General features: G+C 35.4%; 1 protein-coding gene across 3 annotated transcripts in view; it reads right to left on the bottom strand.

Moving 5' to 3' along the window:
- Positions 1-17,391, bottom strand: part of TTC29 (tetratricopeptide repeat domain 29) — a 348,965-nt gene that overhangs the window by 83,614 nt on the left and 247,960 nt on the right. For all 3 annotated transcript variants that reach the window (XM_054824216.1, XM_054824217.1, XM_054824215.1), the window contains one exon: positions 17,201-17,386. In XM_054824216.1, the coding sequence (XP_054680191.1) occupies positions 17,201-17,386 (186 nt within the window). The remainder of the gene's footprint in view (positions 1-17,200; positions 17,387-17,391) is intronic.

Raw genomic sequence — 17,391 nt, 5'->3', positions numbered from 1 at the left:
GGAGAGATGGCCCAAAATGTTGGAAAAAATCTTATTGCCAGAGTAGCTATCAGATCCTGTAAACAGGCAAGAAAAGATCTATACATTCTTTCCAAAATATCACATACTTGACACCAGACTGAACAGAAATGCAAAGTGAAACTATCATGACCAGTACAAGATGTTTAAGGATTCACTGACAGTCCATGTAACAGGAAATAGACACGTAGACCAGCTAAACCCAGATGAAAACTTTTGTCCGTTCTAAAGAGGCTTCTCCAAATTGAATTTGGGGTTTTGCTTATCCAGTCTAGCTAACTTCTTAGGGCAAGTCCAACTCAGAAGTCAACAGAATTCCAGTTATCCAAGTTGCTAACTGCAGATTTCAGATATTAATTGAAGAAACTAGTTTTGGCTTTGTGACAAGCGATGGAAAGTTAAGGTGAAATTTAATTTCAATAGCTAGATCTAGGATTTTATCCACTTGGATACTCATAGGCACATACAGATTCCTCCTTGGAATTCTCCCCAAAGTTTATTAATCAACTTATTGTCCTTTAGAAAGGATATTGCAATACATTTAAGTGATCTAGTTTCACTACATGTGTAATGGATTCTTTAGAAAAATAGAGTTTGATTGATGTGTAACTCAAAAACTTCTACTAAGAATGGGAAGCAGTAAACAAATGAATGGTATCACCAGGAGATGTAATCTGAAGCTCAATACAGCACCTGAGTTTCTCCTAAGACTCTGTAACATAATTTTTTAACAGGACACATCATTTCAGTAAACAGTATGTGCAACCTTCAGAACTATTGTTTAAATTGTTAGAACTATCAGGTATGGTAATTCTTACCCATGCTTCTTCACTTGCAGTATCCCCTTGAGAAAGTTTCTGTCAGACTAGAAATTGAACTCATATATTCCATGTACCCCATAGTTCTTAAGAGTTGACCTAACCATAAGAGCTGTGACCTGACATCCTTTTCGCCAGATCTCAGTGAAACCTCTTTAGAAACAATCCATCTATATCAAGCTTCAAAATACAAAAGCAATGTAATCTTTTTGGTAGTAGTCAAATGGAAATAAATTACATTTGGCTTCACTGAACTACTGAGAAAGATTATGAAGTAAGAAGTAATAGAGTCTGCTCACAGAAATATCAAAAAGAAGATGCCAAACAAAATAATAAAACACCTGATAGCTTCCTAAATGAGAGCGAGATGGAATTCCTGACCTGAAGGCCCTTACATGGCTGGGAATCTTTCAAGTAATACCAGCTATTTGGAGACCTCTCAAATTAATGGAAGGTAAAACACTTTAGACTTTGGAATTCATTCCTCCATCAAAATAATCTGAAATCGCTTGTTCTCATTGGCAAATGACATATCATGCTATTTCTTTAATCCATAATGTTTGTGTGAACCTGAAATGTTGTGGAAAAATGTTTTCAGGGGAGTGGCAGGTTTATTTGCCATCATGAGTCAGTTCACTTGGAATTGATATGGCCAGTGCATTCCAATCTTTAAACATTGAACTACTGCAACTGTTAGGTGCAGACACAGGTAGATGCTGCCTGAAAATCTTGAAAAAACATTAAAATAAAGTAATAAGCCAATTGCAGAATATTTCTGAGAGTAAGAATATTTTTAGCTCACCTGAGCACTGACAAGGCAGAGTTATAAATGACTTATTATCAACTGAAAGAAAAGAAAAAAAAAGGCAAAATGAGAGGAAAAAAATGAGTAGGAAAATCACTTGGACTAGTTTGTATAAATTTATCTTTTATATCTCTAGGAATTCAAAGAGAAAATCCAGAAGGTGTTTCTAGGAAATCTATATTTGAAAAATCTATTTGCAAAATGTTACACAAAGCAGTATATCTTTTTAATTGTCAACATAAACAGCAATTGCGTATTTCTTTTCCCTCTGCCATGCAGAAATTAGCTCAGTGTATACTAAATGGAGTTTGAGAATCTCTGATCTCTCTTCCCTGTTTATAAAAGGAATCAAAACCCAGAAATGTAACTCTCACAACATAAATACTACCACTACTAAAGTGTCATAGTTTAATGTAGCTCAGGGCATGACAAAAGAAACCCTAACAGCAATAGTTTGATCTTAATATGGTAGGTAAACATTGCCACAATATAATTTTGGGAGTAAAGAGTCAGTTTTAAACAATTATATAAGACATTACTCTCCCACTAACAATATCAAATTTTAGAAATTACTCTTATTTTCATAGCAACTACATACGTATGCACAAAGATTGGTGCTACAGTTTTCACTGAGTTGCTTAGAAGTCAAAAAAATAAATCTATTCATTCAAGCACAAGAACTCAATGTAATTTTGTAAATACTGAAGAGAAACGTTTTTACATTATCTAAAACTTCCTTTATAATTCCCCTTCCTACAACCCACTCCAGAAGTATACAGTTGTTATATCAAAATAGATATCAAACCAAAAGGGGTATATATGGAGACTACTATTTTGCCTTTTTTTTTTTTAAGTAGAAAGATTGACTAGATATTAACACAAATGGGTTTAAATGTGAAGCTGCCATAAAAGCAGGCACATAAATGTAATTCTCCCAGCCGCTATTTTGATGCACATTTTTGATTCCATGAATATTTTATGAAATGGCCCAAACTAAAGCCATATAACATTCCTGCATTACTGATGCTTGCGCCCGTAAGCTACAAACATTAGAGGCATGATTGAGTGCATTAAAATGAACTCATTCAGCAGTGCATTGATTACTTGAAGGAGGGGAAAAAAAAAAAAAAAAAAAGATGTTACTCCCACTTAAGAAAACAGCACACAAATCTGAAGTTTTCAATACTGAAATTAAAGATAGCAAAATTTGAATAATGTGGTATTTAATAAAGACAGTGCAAAAGTATCTAGAATTCTCTATATACAGTCCTGACATTAATTAGGTGAGATGTTAATTAGGTCCAGAGATTGCTTCCAGTAGTGTAGACGTAATTTAAAATGTCACAATCTGCAAAATGCGGTGACTGACCTGTTCTAGCTCCATGCCTCAGCAATACTGAGAGGACCTAACGATTTCCTTTTCTATCAGCTCGTACATTTACCAATGAAAATAATGCCACAAAAACAATTGCACAAAGAAGTGACAGGTCTGTTAGGTACATTTCTTCAGCAGCACTAGTATAAGCAGAAAGCACATTTAATTCTAAATTGTAAACAGTTGTTGAGGATTTTAGAAAAATATTCCACTTTAGCTTAAAACAACAACCTAAAGGAACAATAAAGCTTTATGTATATTATAGTATATTTTAATCTAGAACTAGGACATCTTTTGTAATCATTTATTTCACTGTACAACATGGACATAAAATCTGCTTGAAGCAACAGTTAATGGTCGCAAAAAAAGGAAAAGAATATTACTATTTTAAAAGATATAAGTTTACATGTCAGTTTAACTGCTTGAACTACATGTATTATTTTTAGTTTCCTATGTTCAATTACAATAATTATGGTACCGCTATTCATGATGACATAGTTAAGAATCTGTTACAGTTTCTAACGTGAGCCACTGTCTACAGAGGTTGTTATAAGTCTCTAACAGAGATGCGTTGGGAGGTGCGACAAAAAGCTTGCAAGAATCACAAAACAACGCTCTCATTCAGTAAAGAAAACCCCAATCATCAGACAACAATCAAGGTGAGCATTTTTAAGATAAAGGATAAAAAATTATTTTCATTTACTATACAGGAGCCAATAACATTTTTCAGAAAGATTCCACAGGGAGTTTTAGCAAAATGGCATAGACAGTTCATAAGAATATTGTAATGAACATGCTGGCTCATCATGGGGTATTCTGACAATTTCCCCAATTTGACAATACATCAGTAGATCTCTCCCTAGAGTCTAAGCTGCTCAAGGTCAACTGAAAGCATGCCCAAGAAGTAGAAGGCTTAAGGACATAAAGGAGAAGGAAGGAGATAAAAGGAAAGTTGAGCATCGCACAACCTGAGATTCAGTATTGGTGGACTGAGACTGCAGTGCAAAAAGATGGTATTTTATGCTCCCTTGTCTGGGTCAAGAACTGCTAGTGCTAGTTGATCCTCAGTATTGCAGTTTAGAGCATGATCTATTATTTCTGCTGACATTAGTTAAGCAAGTATCTCTTGTCCGAAAAGAAAAATGTAACTATAGGAGTCCAGTGAGCATTAGATCACATACAGTCTTGTCCTCTGAGGACCTAAATTACTTGCCTTAAAGCTCAAATACTCAAAATATACCTATACAAGCCTGGAGGGCAGAGCATATTGCAGCATCCAGAGTAGGACTGTTCACAGTATGTTATACTGCATATCAACACATTATGATATAAAAATTCTCCAAAAAGACGTTGCTTAAAGGGTTCTTTAAGAGACACCTCACAAGCTAGGCATAATACTAGTTTCTCTGCTTGCTTGCCTGTCTGCTCTCTAATCCCTTCCCCTGCTGCTGCCAACACTACTGAACTGCAAGCAAGGAAGGCTTTCCCACAGGCAGCTGAAATGACAGCTGCTTTGGGGATAGTTTACTGTGGACCAGCCAGAGAAAAAAACCCTGTAATTAACTGAAGAACACATTACTAGAAGAGGAACTGCTGTGAAAAATCTTCTTGTTCTTACAAGAACGTACAAAGAGTAGAGGAGGAACAGGTACTGTTGTACGGGGAGACTGGAACAAACATCCTCCTTTTGCCTTTCTTCCGGCTACTGCATCAGCCGCTGTACCCTCAAAATTCTGGGTTAACTCCAGGCCTTCTTAAGTTGCTCCTGAATCTACATAAAATCTCTCAGATTTTCTCTAAGAGACATCCAGCTACTCTCTAGACTGATTGCAACTACTCAGAGTAACTCTACAAAGAAAATCTGGTGTCAGTTATATGATTTACCCCAAAACTATATGCACACAAATCTCACATATACTTTACAGAGTGGTATGAAATATAACATATGGACATACATGAAAGACAACAATAAACCAAAGGGTGAGTCATACTAAGTGTAACCCTTAACACCGAAAGTTAGAAACATACCTGTAACTACTGTCTTGCTATCTGAACCCAGATTTTTCCCTTTGCTTTAGGCTCAACTGTTGAAAAAATGTTCATATTTCAGGCATCATCACATAAGTTTAGGTGTGAGGTAGAAGCTAGAATCTGTGAAGGCTTTGCAAGACTAATTGCACAGACTAGTTGAGCAGTGTTTTGCCCACATGCAAACTAGAATAAAAAAATGTACTCTTCCAAGATCAATGTCCAACTTCAGGAAAAAACCTGACAACTGAACAGGTCCCATATGAAAATTCCACTAAATTGTCTGTCCTGTTTTCATATTCAAATGGACCAACACAGAAAATTTTGATTTACAATTAAAATTTCTTTACCTTTTTAGGTTAATATATTTTATGAAAGCAACATTTCTCAGATGCCTTCTTCTGTTTTGTTTGATTATATATAAACATTTTTTGATATAGGGCAATTTTAATCTAGAGGATAACACTGCAAACAATGTTGAACACCAGCTGAATGACAACATGCCCACTTTAAAGAGAATGGAATACTTGTTTCACAATAACATTCAAACCTCCTCCTTTCATGTTTGTAAAGCATCAAAGTGCTTTCTATATGCAAAGGCTACCTAAGATGCAAAACGTATTGAGGAAGCTCACAATGTAAGGCTCCAGGCTCTGAATAAGAGCAAGCCCACACTCAGTGGGATGCTCACACTTCAGGTCTCTCAAATATTTCAGTGTTTATAGGCAGATATCCAAAGGCAGAGAGGGGAGGGAGCTGAAAATGCAGTGATGAATAGTGAAGAATGGCATGCACTTTGCAGTTCTGTTTTTCAGGACTTGAGAGGGTTTTTTAGCTCAATAGAACCAAATGAAAACAAGTTCTATTCCTATTTAATCTCAACAACTAATATGATCATTATCTTTTAAATACAGAAAGTGACACTGGGGCAGATTAGTTTCACTAAATTACTTTTTTTTTTGCTAACTCATGTCAAATGCTTGCCTCAGTTTAAATAATGTTTTTGTAGTGATTACATTTTAGTCAGATTCTACCCCACTCCCCTTTACTTTTCACAGCTTCCAGTAATAAATTTAGTATCAGCTGCAACGCTCCAGCACTGGAACTGTTCTGTTGTGCAAATAAACTACTTCAGAAGAATGCTTTGAGTAGCAGGTTGGACTAATGACCTGCTGAGGTCCCTTCCAACTTGAATTATCCTATGATCCTCTGAAGAGTAAGATATATTTTTATTAATAGCTTCATAATGTTTGTTTTACCTATGACTTCTACAGATTATTGATAACAGCTGAGGACATGCAACCCCACAAGCTCTCAGTTCCACTGAGAAGGCACCACTGGAAACAGTACCTCCTTTATCAATTACTAAAAAAGGAAACACTGCCTCCAGGAAAGTTTATGATGACAACTGCCGGTTCAGCTGCAATAGTCCAAGACCTTGCAGAGCTTTGAAGCAAAAAAATCTGTTAGCGAGCGGGCAGCTTTGAATGAAGCTTCATCTCAGTACTACTCATTAAGCAGTAAATAATTAAAATACCCTGGAAAAGACAGGTAAAATACAAGCAGCAATGTCAGTAATAGACATGAAAGAGAAGAGAGGGAAAAAGAATTTAAAAAAGCAAAGAAATAATTCATTTGAAGTTTTAATAAAGTTTCATTTGCAGTCTTGTTTAAAGATATATCAGACTTTAGGGATGTAACCTAATTACATTTTCATTCTAAGTTCTATTCAAAGACCTTGGACTTTGAATCTTTAACACAGATCAAACATAGTGTAATTTACTCATGGCTATCAATACTTTAAAAAGATCTCTTCATTAAATGTCATAGTCTTATGAACATGCACATAAAGCAAACAGAGCATTTGATACCAAAAACATTAAGAAAGAATATGATTCTTACAGAAGTATGTATATAAACATTCCACTTGAGTGCTACATATTACATTCAAGTGTACATTAAACGTTTTTTCTAAAATATTTCTGATACAATATCTTTCACAGTTCAACGTAAATAACAGTGATACTTTTTCAGTAATTTTGTGATGTATTTGAAAGTGAACTTTACAATCACCAAATACCTAAGAACAGAAACCAATTTAAGATTTTTTTTTTTTGCATATGTCAAATTTAAGGAAAACGCAAATTGCAAAGTTTAGAATTAGCACTATTGCACTACTGTGAATATTTTGAAGAGCTTCTCATTACTAAGTAAGTATAAAGACCTATCCCCAGGTGTTATATCAGAACTGAAAGATTCTCCATTTGAAGCATTAGGCTAGGAAAGTGGCAGTGACAGTGAAAGGATTAAAAGAGGCTTTTGGCAAACCTGCTTACTTTTTCCTAAAGAATATTATTACTTCCCTGTGCTTAATACTAAACCTTGATTTAAATTAACTGAAGGAAAAGCATGAAGAAAGTTTTTCATTTTCACAGTATTTATTTTCAGAAGTGAAAATAAGTACCCTACAGAATTCTCCCCGAGTTCCCTTATTCAAAATGTTTTCATTGCCTACCAAAAGCACTGAAAAAAATAATAATTATATTAAGAATATTTTTTATGAACTCACGAGGCTCTTTTTGCTTTCATGATGCATGTTCAGAAGCTTCTTTCAGACTTTCTTAAAAGTATACTAATTTGAACTGATAACATCAATGCAATACAGTACCTGCTAATTCAATACCAGTAACAACCCTGTAAAAATAAGATATTGTTTATTGGGGAACTACATTCTGCACTTGCGTAAAGATGAGCTCAATTATTTAATAAACCTTTTAAATCTGTCCTTCCCAAGAATCTATCTGGATTTATGGCTGCTTCTGTCTGCTACTGACTGACAGAGAAAAGCACTGTATCTGAAGACTTTATCTCCTAGCAATTTGCTGCTTAAACTTTTAAAATTATGCTCTACAATTAAGTTTTTCCCAGCTAACTTACACATTCAATTCTTAAGCAATCAGAAAGAAACCCAGTATAACTGCTTTGTGAAATAGTGTAAGCACAGAATAACAAAGAAGAGTTTGTTTCAGTTGATACAATACAAATCAATAACTGGAAGTGTTTTAAATGGTCAAACTGGATGTGCAGAATTCCATATCCCATTAAGGAAAGGCTTCTTTCTGTCTCTGAAGTTCCCTGATGTGGAGATTCTTTTTAAGTATATGTCTCTACATAAACTTAAAAGACAAAATTTAACAATAGGTATATGTAGCCAAAGATACAGGATTTGGAAACAGAGTAAGTTTTTGGGTCTGAATTATTCCTACACTCTCTTTTGTGAAAAAGTTGTTTGGAATAAATAATCACAACTAGGAATAAATCTTAAAAGTTGGCAATCTAGGATATGCACCCTGGGGTCAAAGGGAATATCATGATAAATCAATATTTGGTTACTACTGGATATAGTCCATTGTATAAAGCAAAATTAAAAGAATCAAATGAAACATGCTATGTGTTCTCCCCAAACAATAAACAGTACAAGAAAACATTTTTAGGTTAGTCTCCGAAGGAAACAAGTCTATGTGATCATCCTGTCCTCCAACTAGGTTTGGAGCGAGCTTCAACCAAATTTGGCAAGAAGCGGTAAGAAGTCCGTAAGACAGTAAGTTCCCACCACTTTTTAGAGACTTAGTAGCTTGAGGATAGACGTTGATCCAAATTCAGAAGAGACAGAAAGACAGGCAGAATGCTGTGTGTATTCTAGAGGGCAGCACACTGCTTGGCCAGCCAGCAACTAAGCACTGGCCAGTTCACATATAGCTTTCAATTTATGACGGGACACACTAAACCTTACCAGGTACAAGTGTTATAGAAGCATACAGGAAATGGTATTGTATAAACACAGAACAAAATGGTGATTCTTGACTCAAACGATATATAATCTCTAAATCTCTAGAACTGCGACTCTCCTTTATGTCACTGCCATATTTTGATTAGCACTCAGGCTTCCTATAAAAAAAATAGATAGGTATTTATATCTTGAAATTTCTTTTTTCTTTTTGGTCTACACTATGAAAAATTCCATTATAAAAATAGTGACAAAGGAAATTATGAGGCTAATGTATTATCAAAAAATCACAAACTTATCTGGGTATCATTTTAAACCAAAAAAAGTTGCTTACAAAAAGGATCTCTAACACAGACACAAGGAGAGATGAAAGCAGAAAGTCCTTTGGTAGCTATTAGCTTGCAATTTGAATTGGTTTTGTTCCTGAAGAGAGACATTAAATCCATTTCAGGTTGTTTTCTTCCAGTGTCAGACCTGCGCTTGTGAATGTAACAATATGGACACCTTTAGATATTGGCTATACACCTTATGGTGGAAACACAACATTAAATAGGCAGGTCAGATTGTTACTGATAACAGTATTGAGACATTTGAACTGTTCTGCACTCCCCAAGTAGTAAGGAAGAAATTTAGTGCTCTTCACAAATGTCTCACCGGTTTATTTACTAGCTATTTCTAATTTTGCAATCAGATTGTAAAGCAGCACTTGTCATTTCTACATTATACAGCACTATGGGGATTTGCTATTTAAGTGGGCTTGGCAGACTTGCAACACAGACAACAATATAAAGTTCTATTCATATAGAAGGTGCATGTGGGCCATCCATCCCACAGTTGAATTTTCTAGCATCTTCTAGCAAAAGATACTACATGTTTATGTAATTAAAACAAAGTTGCAAAATGCACACACACACAAAAGCATATTTCATAAGCAATTTTAACTTTTGCCTTTTAAGCCTTTTTAGTACTTCATTTTGCAATATTAACATTCTCTTTTTTTTTTTTTAATCTGAATATAAATGATTTCTGCCTGAAGGCAAACCAATTGGGGAAATTCTGCTTAAACGTGCATATTTCCTCTGCATAGATAGTCATGAATGTATGCTGAATCTCTCTCAATAATTTATACATTACAGTTTTTAATTGAAAAACACTTGCCATAATTCAAAATACAAAATCAACAATTTCTTAGCAATGGATTAAACAGGACCTGCTAAGAACAAGAAAATAATGAGTTTAGACTTTTTATGTTCCAAACCAAAAAGATTTTATGAACTGTATTTAAGTTGTTGTTTACCAAATATATCTAGTAATTAATACTTAAGCTTCAGAAGCTTGAATCAAATGCCCATTAAACTCAATAGGAATCTTTCTACCCACTTCTATAATGCCGTGATTAAAAACTTTAATTTCAACAATATGGGAAAATGATAGGTATAATCCTACTCCTCAGTCTTAATCCAGATTGTCAAAGTCTGTAAGAAGCCCGTGGGTTTTTTTCCCCCCCACAACAAATTAATTAAATTTATTTACAAGTCTGTCCTGGTTTCAACTGGCATAGAATTAATTATCCTTCTAGTAGCTGGTATAATGCTGTGTTTAGGATGAGAATGATGTTGATAACATACTGATGTGTTTAGTTGTTGCCAAGCACTCAAGGATTTTTCAGCTTCTCATACTGACCTGTCAACGAGAAGGCGAGGGAACACCCCAAAAGCTGGGAGGGGACACAGCCAGGACAGCTGACCCAAACTGACCAAAGGGATGTTCCATACCATATGACATCATGCTCTGTATATAACTGGGGAGATGGCCGGGAAGCGTGGCAGCTCAGGAACCAACTAAGCATTGGCTCTGGGTGGTGAGAAATTATGCTGTGCATCATTTGTTTTGTATATTTTTATAATTATTATTCTCTTCCTTTTCTGTCCTATTAAACTATCTTTATCTCAACCCACAAGTTTTACCTTTTTCTTTTCAATTCTTTCCTCTATCCCACTGAGGGGGAGGGGAGCGAGCGAACGGCTGCGTGGTGGTTTTAGCTGCCTACTCGGTTAAACCACAACAGAGTCCTCTGTGTTCAGCAGGCCTTTCAACCTATAGACCAAAGTCTATATCAAATTCTAACATATGAAATAGAGTGTATTTTATCCATGATTACAGATAGAACAGTTATACCTTTCTCATAAATTAGGTCCAATTTATTAATACTCTTGGGGTGGGCGCAGAGGGATCAGAAGTGATCAACTCTGGCGTAACATTGCTCTGACTGAAAAGAAACAGGAGTTTAACGTTGCTTATAATCAAGGCAGAACTGGATTAAGACTGAACACTCCATTAATTTGCAGAATATGGCAGATTTTTTGAAGTGTCTAAGCTTATTTTAGAAAGGACTAAGGAGAGACCCTGATCAGGAATTCTTTAAGGCTTGCAATGTAAAAACCAGACAGAGGCAGACAACATTTGGTTTATGGATTAGCTATATGTTATAGGAATCAGCACTCAGATATCTAACGTGGCTATTTGCTTTGCATTCTGTCCCTTTCTCTTACTAGTTCTGCCTGCCTTTGGTCTTTCTGGTCTGTAAGCATTTCAGAAAAAGTATTACCTCCACTTTTGTTGATCCTTATGTGCTAGCAGAATATAAATCTGATGACTAATTCAAAAGTCACCACTGCATTGAGATTAATGGCATAATTTTCACACATCTCACAGCTCCCATACCAAGGGATATGCAGTTTCTGGCATGGCACTGATTCACATTTGGAATTTGCTGTGAAAGTTTTATTCATTGGACTCTACTGTGATACTTACATGCTTTTTCAAAACTAATTTTTTAAATTTATCCAGAAACGTTTCCAAGCACTGCAAACAAGAGATATGGAAAGGTGCGTCTATCCTAGTAAAGTCTTATCCTTCCAAACAGTGTGGCTGCTTGCAAGCTGCCTGTTTGGAAAAGTCCCTGCAACACTCTGAATTACCAAACCATTCCCATGAATAACTGCAGGGCAGGAAAGTCCACATTAGCACAAGCTAAAAGCATGTGCAGGACTATTGACACCATTTTAGTACTAGCCTATGCTCCAATGCTCATAGACATCCCCGTGCACTGCTTAATTTACTCATGCATGAAAGCAACCATGGCCTGTGAACATCTACCTTTGCTGCTAATGCCCGAAAGGTAAGTGTTGAGATCCCTGCATCATTCAAGGGTGGGAGGATAGATATTTATAAGATTGTAGTGATGATGTTTTTGTTGCTTCCTCCACAGTTCTCAATGTCACTCCTGTTCCACTTCCCACACACAGTGTACCACTAACTTATCTTTTTGTAAAAGGGTGTGCCTTAAGGAAAGAACAGTCATGCATCTGTATTAGAAAAACATTATCTGATAAGTTAATTAGTCATCTTAAAGCTTTTCTCTCAAATGCCGAGTTGCTTGACATTAAGATTGAAATGTGGCTATCTGAAGTACTGGCGATATTTAAATTTGTGTGCACATTTGTATGTCTGTATATAGATGCGTACATACACATATTTATACAGACACTCGTATTACTTGTGATGTTCTAAAGGCAGGCATCAAGGCCAAGTACACTTTCAGATATCTGTTTTTACTATGCCTTTGAATAATATAGAAATATATCTAATTTTGTTATAACTTATTTGAAGCAAATAATAGTTCCTACACGTCCAAATTCCTTGTTTCCCCTGGACTGTTTTTGCTACTGATGTAAGTTACCTGAAACTTTGGGATACATATATGTAAGATCTACATCATTTCATGTATGATATATGTTGACCATTTAATACAAAACAGAAAGCACTCAAATATCGTAATGATGAGTGCTAGCAGTGTAAGAACCTATACAAACCAGGCCTAGCCATTATATTTATCAATACACTCAGACTGTGTTTCTTCTGCAAGATACAACAGTATAAACCTGAAGTTTGCAATTAACTTTAGCTGAATTTACACTAATATAATAGAACTGTCACCAACTATGATAATCATCTTATTCTCTGATATGCAGAAAAATGCACACATTTATTATGACTGATATTATTCCTATGCTTTGAATGTGTTTTTAGAAGTAAAAATATTTTTAAAAGTTAATTTCTCTAAACTGAGATTCTGTCACAAAGCCTGTGCTTACTTGGATGACAAGTAATGCTGGATTTAATGTGAGAAAGAAAAATTAAAGTACGACATTGCTTTTTCAGTGTGTATAAAGTGAGATCAGCATGTTTAATAGCTAGACAAGAAAATGACTGGTAACCAAACTAATAGAACAATTTATTACCAGCCTCCTGAGGAAAGATGAACTATGGGTTGAGTACAGTTAATTGAACAGGATCATAACCTGAACGCTCCTACAATAATCAATGAGTAGCACATCATTTGGGTAACTTGTAAACAGAGACCTTATTTTACAAACAGTTTTTTTTAAAGAAGAGGTTAAAGTCTGCAAAGAACTGGAACTTAAATCATGTTTGCTGCTCCAAGCAGAATGTTCCTTTTGTGTCTATAGCAGGCTACTCTATTATTATTGTTTTCTTTCCCTTATGCACTGACAGACACTAATTGCCTGCATCCAAATATCATGACTGAAGTCTACACTGCCAACACCTCAAATATTTAGCTTGGAAGATTAATGAACATCAGATTATATCCAGCCTTTAGGACAGAGACCAGGCTGAAAGTCAAAGAACTTTAAATTTGATTACACAAAAATACCCGAGAAATTTATTGATTTGCTTCCAAGGCAAACAACAATCTTTACAAGTACATGTTTAACTTTACACTCCCAAGCAATCAGTCCTAAGCATATATAGACAGCTTCCATGCACGAGTAAGAAAAAAAAATACACTACTGGGTGGGAGAACTGAAAAGAACTGGTACAAGATATGTACGTGTAAAAGGATGCATGCAGGAATGTCTGTAACGCTAACTTCTCATTCTTGTAAATTCTCTGATCTTTCTGGCTACACTATTAATCAATGCAGTTAATACAGATATGATGATTTAAATCAGATAAAAGTATCATGTAAATGTTAGGCATCATTCACATACCTAAACACATCCCTGTACTTATATGGGTACACACATACATATTCCTGTACGTGTATATTAATGCACACATACGTGTCTATACATGGGTATCTATTCCTGTGTATATGTATACACCCCCATAGGAAGTGCGCATCTGACTCAGTTCACAAACAAGTTAATTACAGTATTATAAATAACTGAACAAAAAGACCATTTAATTTACAAGCTGTATCTATCTGTTCTAATATCAAAATTAGCATGTTTAGAATTTTATGTATAACACCATTAATACTCATGCAATTTTATACAATCCCAACTCAACATCTGCTCTTAACACTTTTTCTACAATCTGAACTTGTGATTTAATTTTTCACCCTCTGAAAATAAAAAGTGCATGGAATACATCTGCTGTCTTTTTCTCAGTGGTCCCTCAAAGCAAATCCTACGCTTACTGTCACAGCTTCTTCAGTTTTTCACCTCTCTCTATGGAAAAAAAATATTTGCAAAAGACAGACTCCACAGATTTTGTGGAGCTTTACTCTGGGCAGTGAAAAATGCACCTTGCTTTATCTTTCCTTACCAATGTTAATAAGAAGCCTCTCTTCTGGAAGTTTCTAATATTTTACAGCAGGAAAATGAAATTTCCCTTCCTCTGAGCATCTCAAAATGTGTTTCATAACTTTATTCATGTGCTTTCTTAATGGACTTAAAGATATTTAAGTATTTAACAACTTTTGCTTAACACACGATGAAAGCAGGAAACAATTTTTTTAGGCTGTGGTTCAATAATAATAGTGAGTCACACAGTATGAACCTTTGAAGCTACAGATAGGGATGTTTGCTTTTACCTTCTTATTTTATTTTTTAGTAAGTGAAGGACCAAGTGAAAAGGTTGCAAAAACCTCAGCAGCTGCAATCATTTTATTTTACTGAGTATCAGACAGATTACCTAATTAGGCATTTTTCACTCAAAATGGAAATGACTTGGTTGTGACCGGCTGGGCTTTAAGCAACTGCTGTCTTATCTACTGGGAAACTGGATTTAGCTTAATTTCAATTCCTAGAACATTACTGGAATAAATAGTCAAACAGATTATTCCCAAGCATTTAGAGAAAACATGAAAATATTATAGCCAACACATCAAGAGTGAATGTCATCAAGCCAAACTTCTGTTTAAGTTAGTAAATTCTTTCTCACTGTCATAACTTTCTTGTAAGGCATTAGGAAAGCATAGCTCACCTGCAACTATCATTAGGTGAGTGCAAATGGTGAGGAAATCCTATATATACATTGGTTATCAGCAGTTCACTGTCAGTATGGAAAAAGGTACTCAGTAAGGTTCCACAAAGTGCCTGTCCTAAGTCCAGTTTACTACCTAGTATTTTCATTAGGGATCTGAACTACAGGATAGAAAAAAAGCTTTTTAAATGTTCAAATGATACCAGACTAGGAAGAAGAGAAAGCACGTTGAAGGACAATTTCAGAATTCAAAACAATCTTGACAATTTCTAGAAACTGCCTACAAAACACAGGATGATCCTCAGTGAACGCACTGCATTTAGGCAGAACTAACTGGTGATCCCAGAATGGGGAACAGAATATCTAGTTAACAGTTCTTCAGAAAAGAATTTAGAGATTACTGAAGATCATGAACCAAATACAAGTACGCAATTTATGCTGAAACATAGATGTCATACTTGAAAACACAAATCAAAATACACTTTGTAAGAAAAGTAATCCTTCCATTTTATTGATCATTGGCATGAGCTCAAATTTTAAGACTGAATCCAACTCTGGGTGTTGCAAGCAAGAAGGATATGGCAACAGTTCAGAGGAAAACAGTGTGAATGACCAGAAAATATGAGGAAATATTGAAAAAGGTGTGATGTTTCAGCTTTAAGAGAACACGGAGAAAAAACAGCACAATAACCTTTCAATTAAAAAAAAAAGCTGCAGGTTTTATGTTTTATGTTCAGGTTTTTGCTGGGAAATTAGGCCATCTTTCAAAACACACCCATTCTGTCAGACATTTACTGGAATTACAGTAGTTTCACAAAATATTTCAATTTCTGTGAATCTTCTTTTTTTTCTGAGAAAAGCCATTCTATTTGAGAAACCAGCCACAAGCTGAGCTCAAAGTTGGAATGGTTTCAACCCACAAAGTCAAACTTAAAACTAAAAACCTAGTAACTATACAAATCACATATATTTGAAGCAATGGTTAGGCATCAAGTATACTTAGGAATTAGAACTGGAAGACAGGTTTTATTCAGTTACTTAAGGCTCACTCATTGCTTGTCTTCCCACAACATGGAAGGATATTATACAAACATAGGAAAACACCTTTTTTATATCCAGACTGCTACACACATAAAACCCCCTCTGCTATGAAAGGTAATGTATGTTTTTAAATATAGAAACAAGGTTCATCTTGACATAAGAAAGTAATATTTTTTACAGTGAGCACAATCATGCACTGGAACAGCCTCCCTAGGGATGTGGTAGAGTCCCCATCACTGGAGGTTTTCAAGATGCGATTGGACAGGGCGTTAAAACAATCTCTTCTAGGCTCCCTTTCCCATGAAGGGTTGGGGCAGATGATCTTTCAGCCCTTCCAACCTGGGCTGTTCTATGATTCTAGTTATTTCTATTAATATCTTTCCTAATTTCAGAGACTCCCAGTTTGAGGATACAGGTACAGGAATGGAGAAATGGAACTTGTGACAAGGTATAAATCTGAAGCAAACACCAACGTGGCAATCATGTACAAACAAACAAGGTGTCATTTTTCAATCAAAAGAACCAGAAGGTAGTTTTCAAAAAGAACACAAAAACATAGGCTGTTTTATCCAAGTGTAAATTTGAGGCAGGATTAAACTGAATTACATGTTCATACCTCTTTTAAATCAATCCAGTTCATGTAGCTACAGATGCCATCCTACTCAGACACCTGTGGCCTGAGGCAGCATTACCAGTCTCTTGTCAAAAACAAGCAAAAGGAAGTAAGGTCAAACCCAAAGAACCTTTGCGCTAAACAAATGCTTCCTTTAAACTTGTGTTTTGTCTTTCATCTGACTGAATACTTTCAATTGTAAATGGAGTGTCAGAGGAAACACATCTGTGAGTAATTATAGACGTTGTCTTCCTATTCACTGCTCCAAAAATTAAAATTGCAACTGTTTTAACATTTCTTTTAAATTATGGTTGCAAATCAACTTTACTTTGAAATATTGTGCCCTGTGATGAAACACAAATTGCCAGATATGACTGTCTCAATGCTGATACAATGTAGCTCTATGATCTCAGTGACTTACCTTGTTCCTCATTGACGAGGCCCATATTTGCATATGCTTGTGCCTCTCTTTTCCCACCATCAATTTTTATTAATTGAGCAGTGCTAAAGGATTGCTCATAGAAGTAATTACTTAACCATTTGTCCTCAGGATCATTGAAACAGTAGGCCAAGTTAAGCTGGTTATCGTACACCTCCTCATAGTGCCCTTTA

The sequence above is a fragment of the Grus americana genome, chromosome 4, assembly GCF_028858705.1.
Source record: "Grus americana isolate bGruAme1 chromosome 4, bGruAme1.mat, whole genome shotgun sequence".
Lineage (NCBI taxonomy): Eukaryota > Metazoa > Chordata > Aves > Gruiformes > Gruidae > Grus > Grus americana.
Note: the sequence above shows the minus strand (reverse complement) of the source record. Positions and strands in the feature narration are given on the sequence as shown.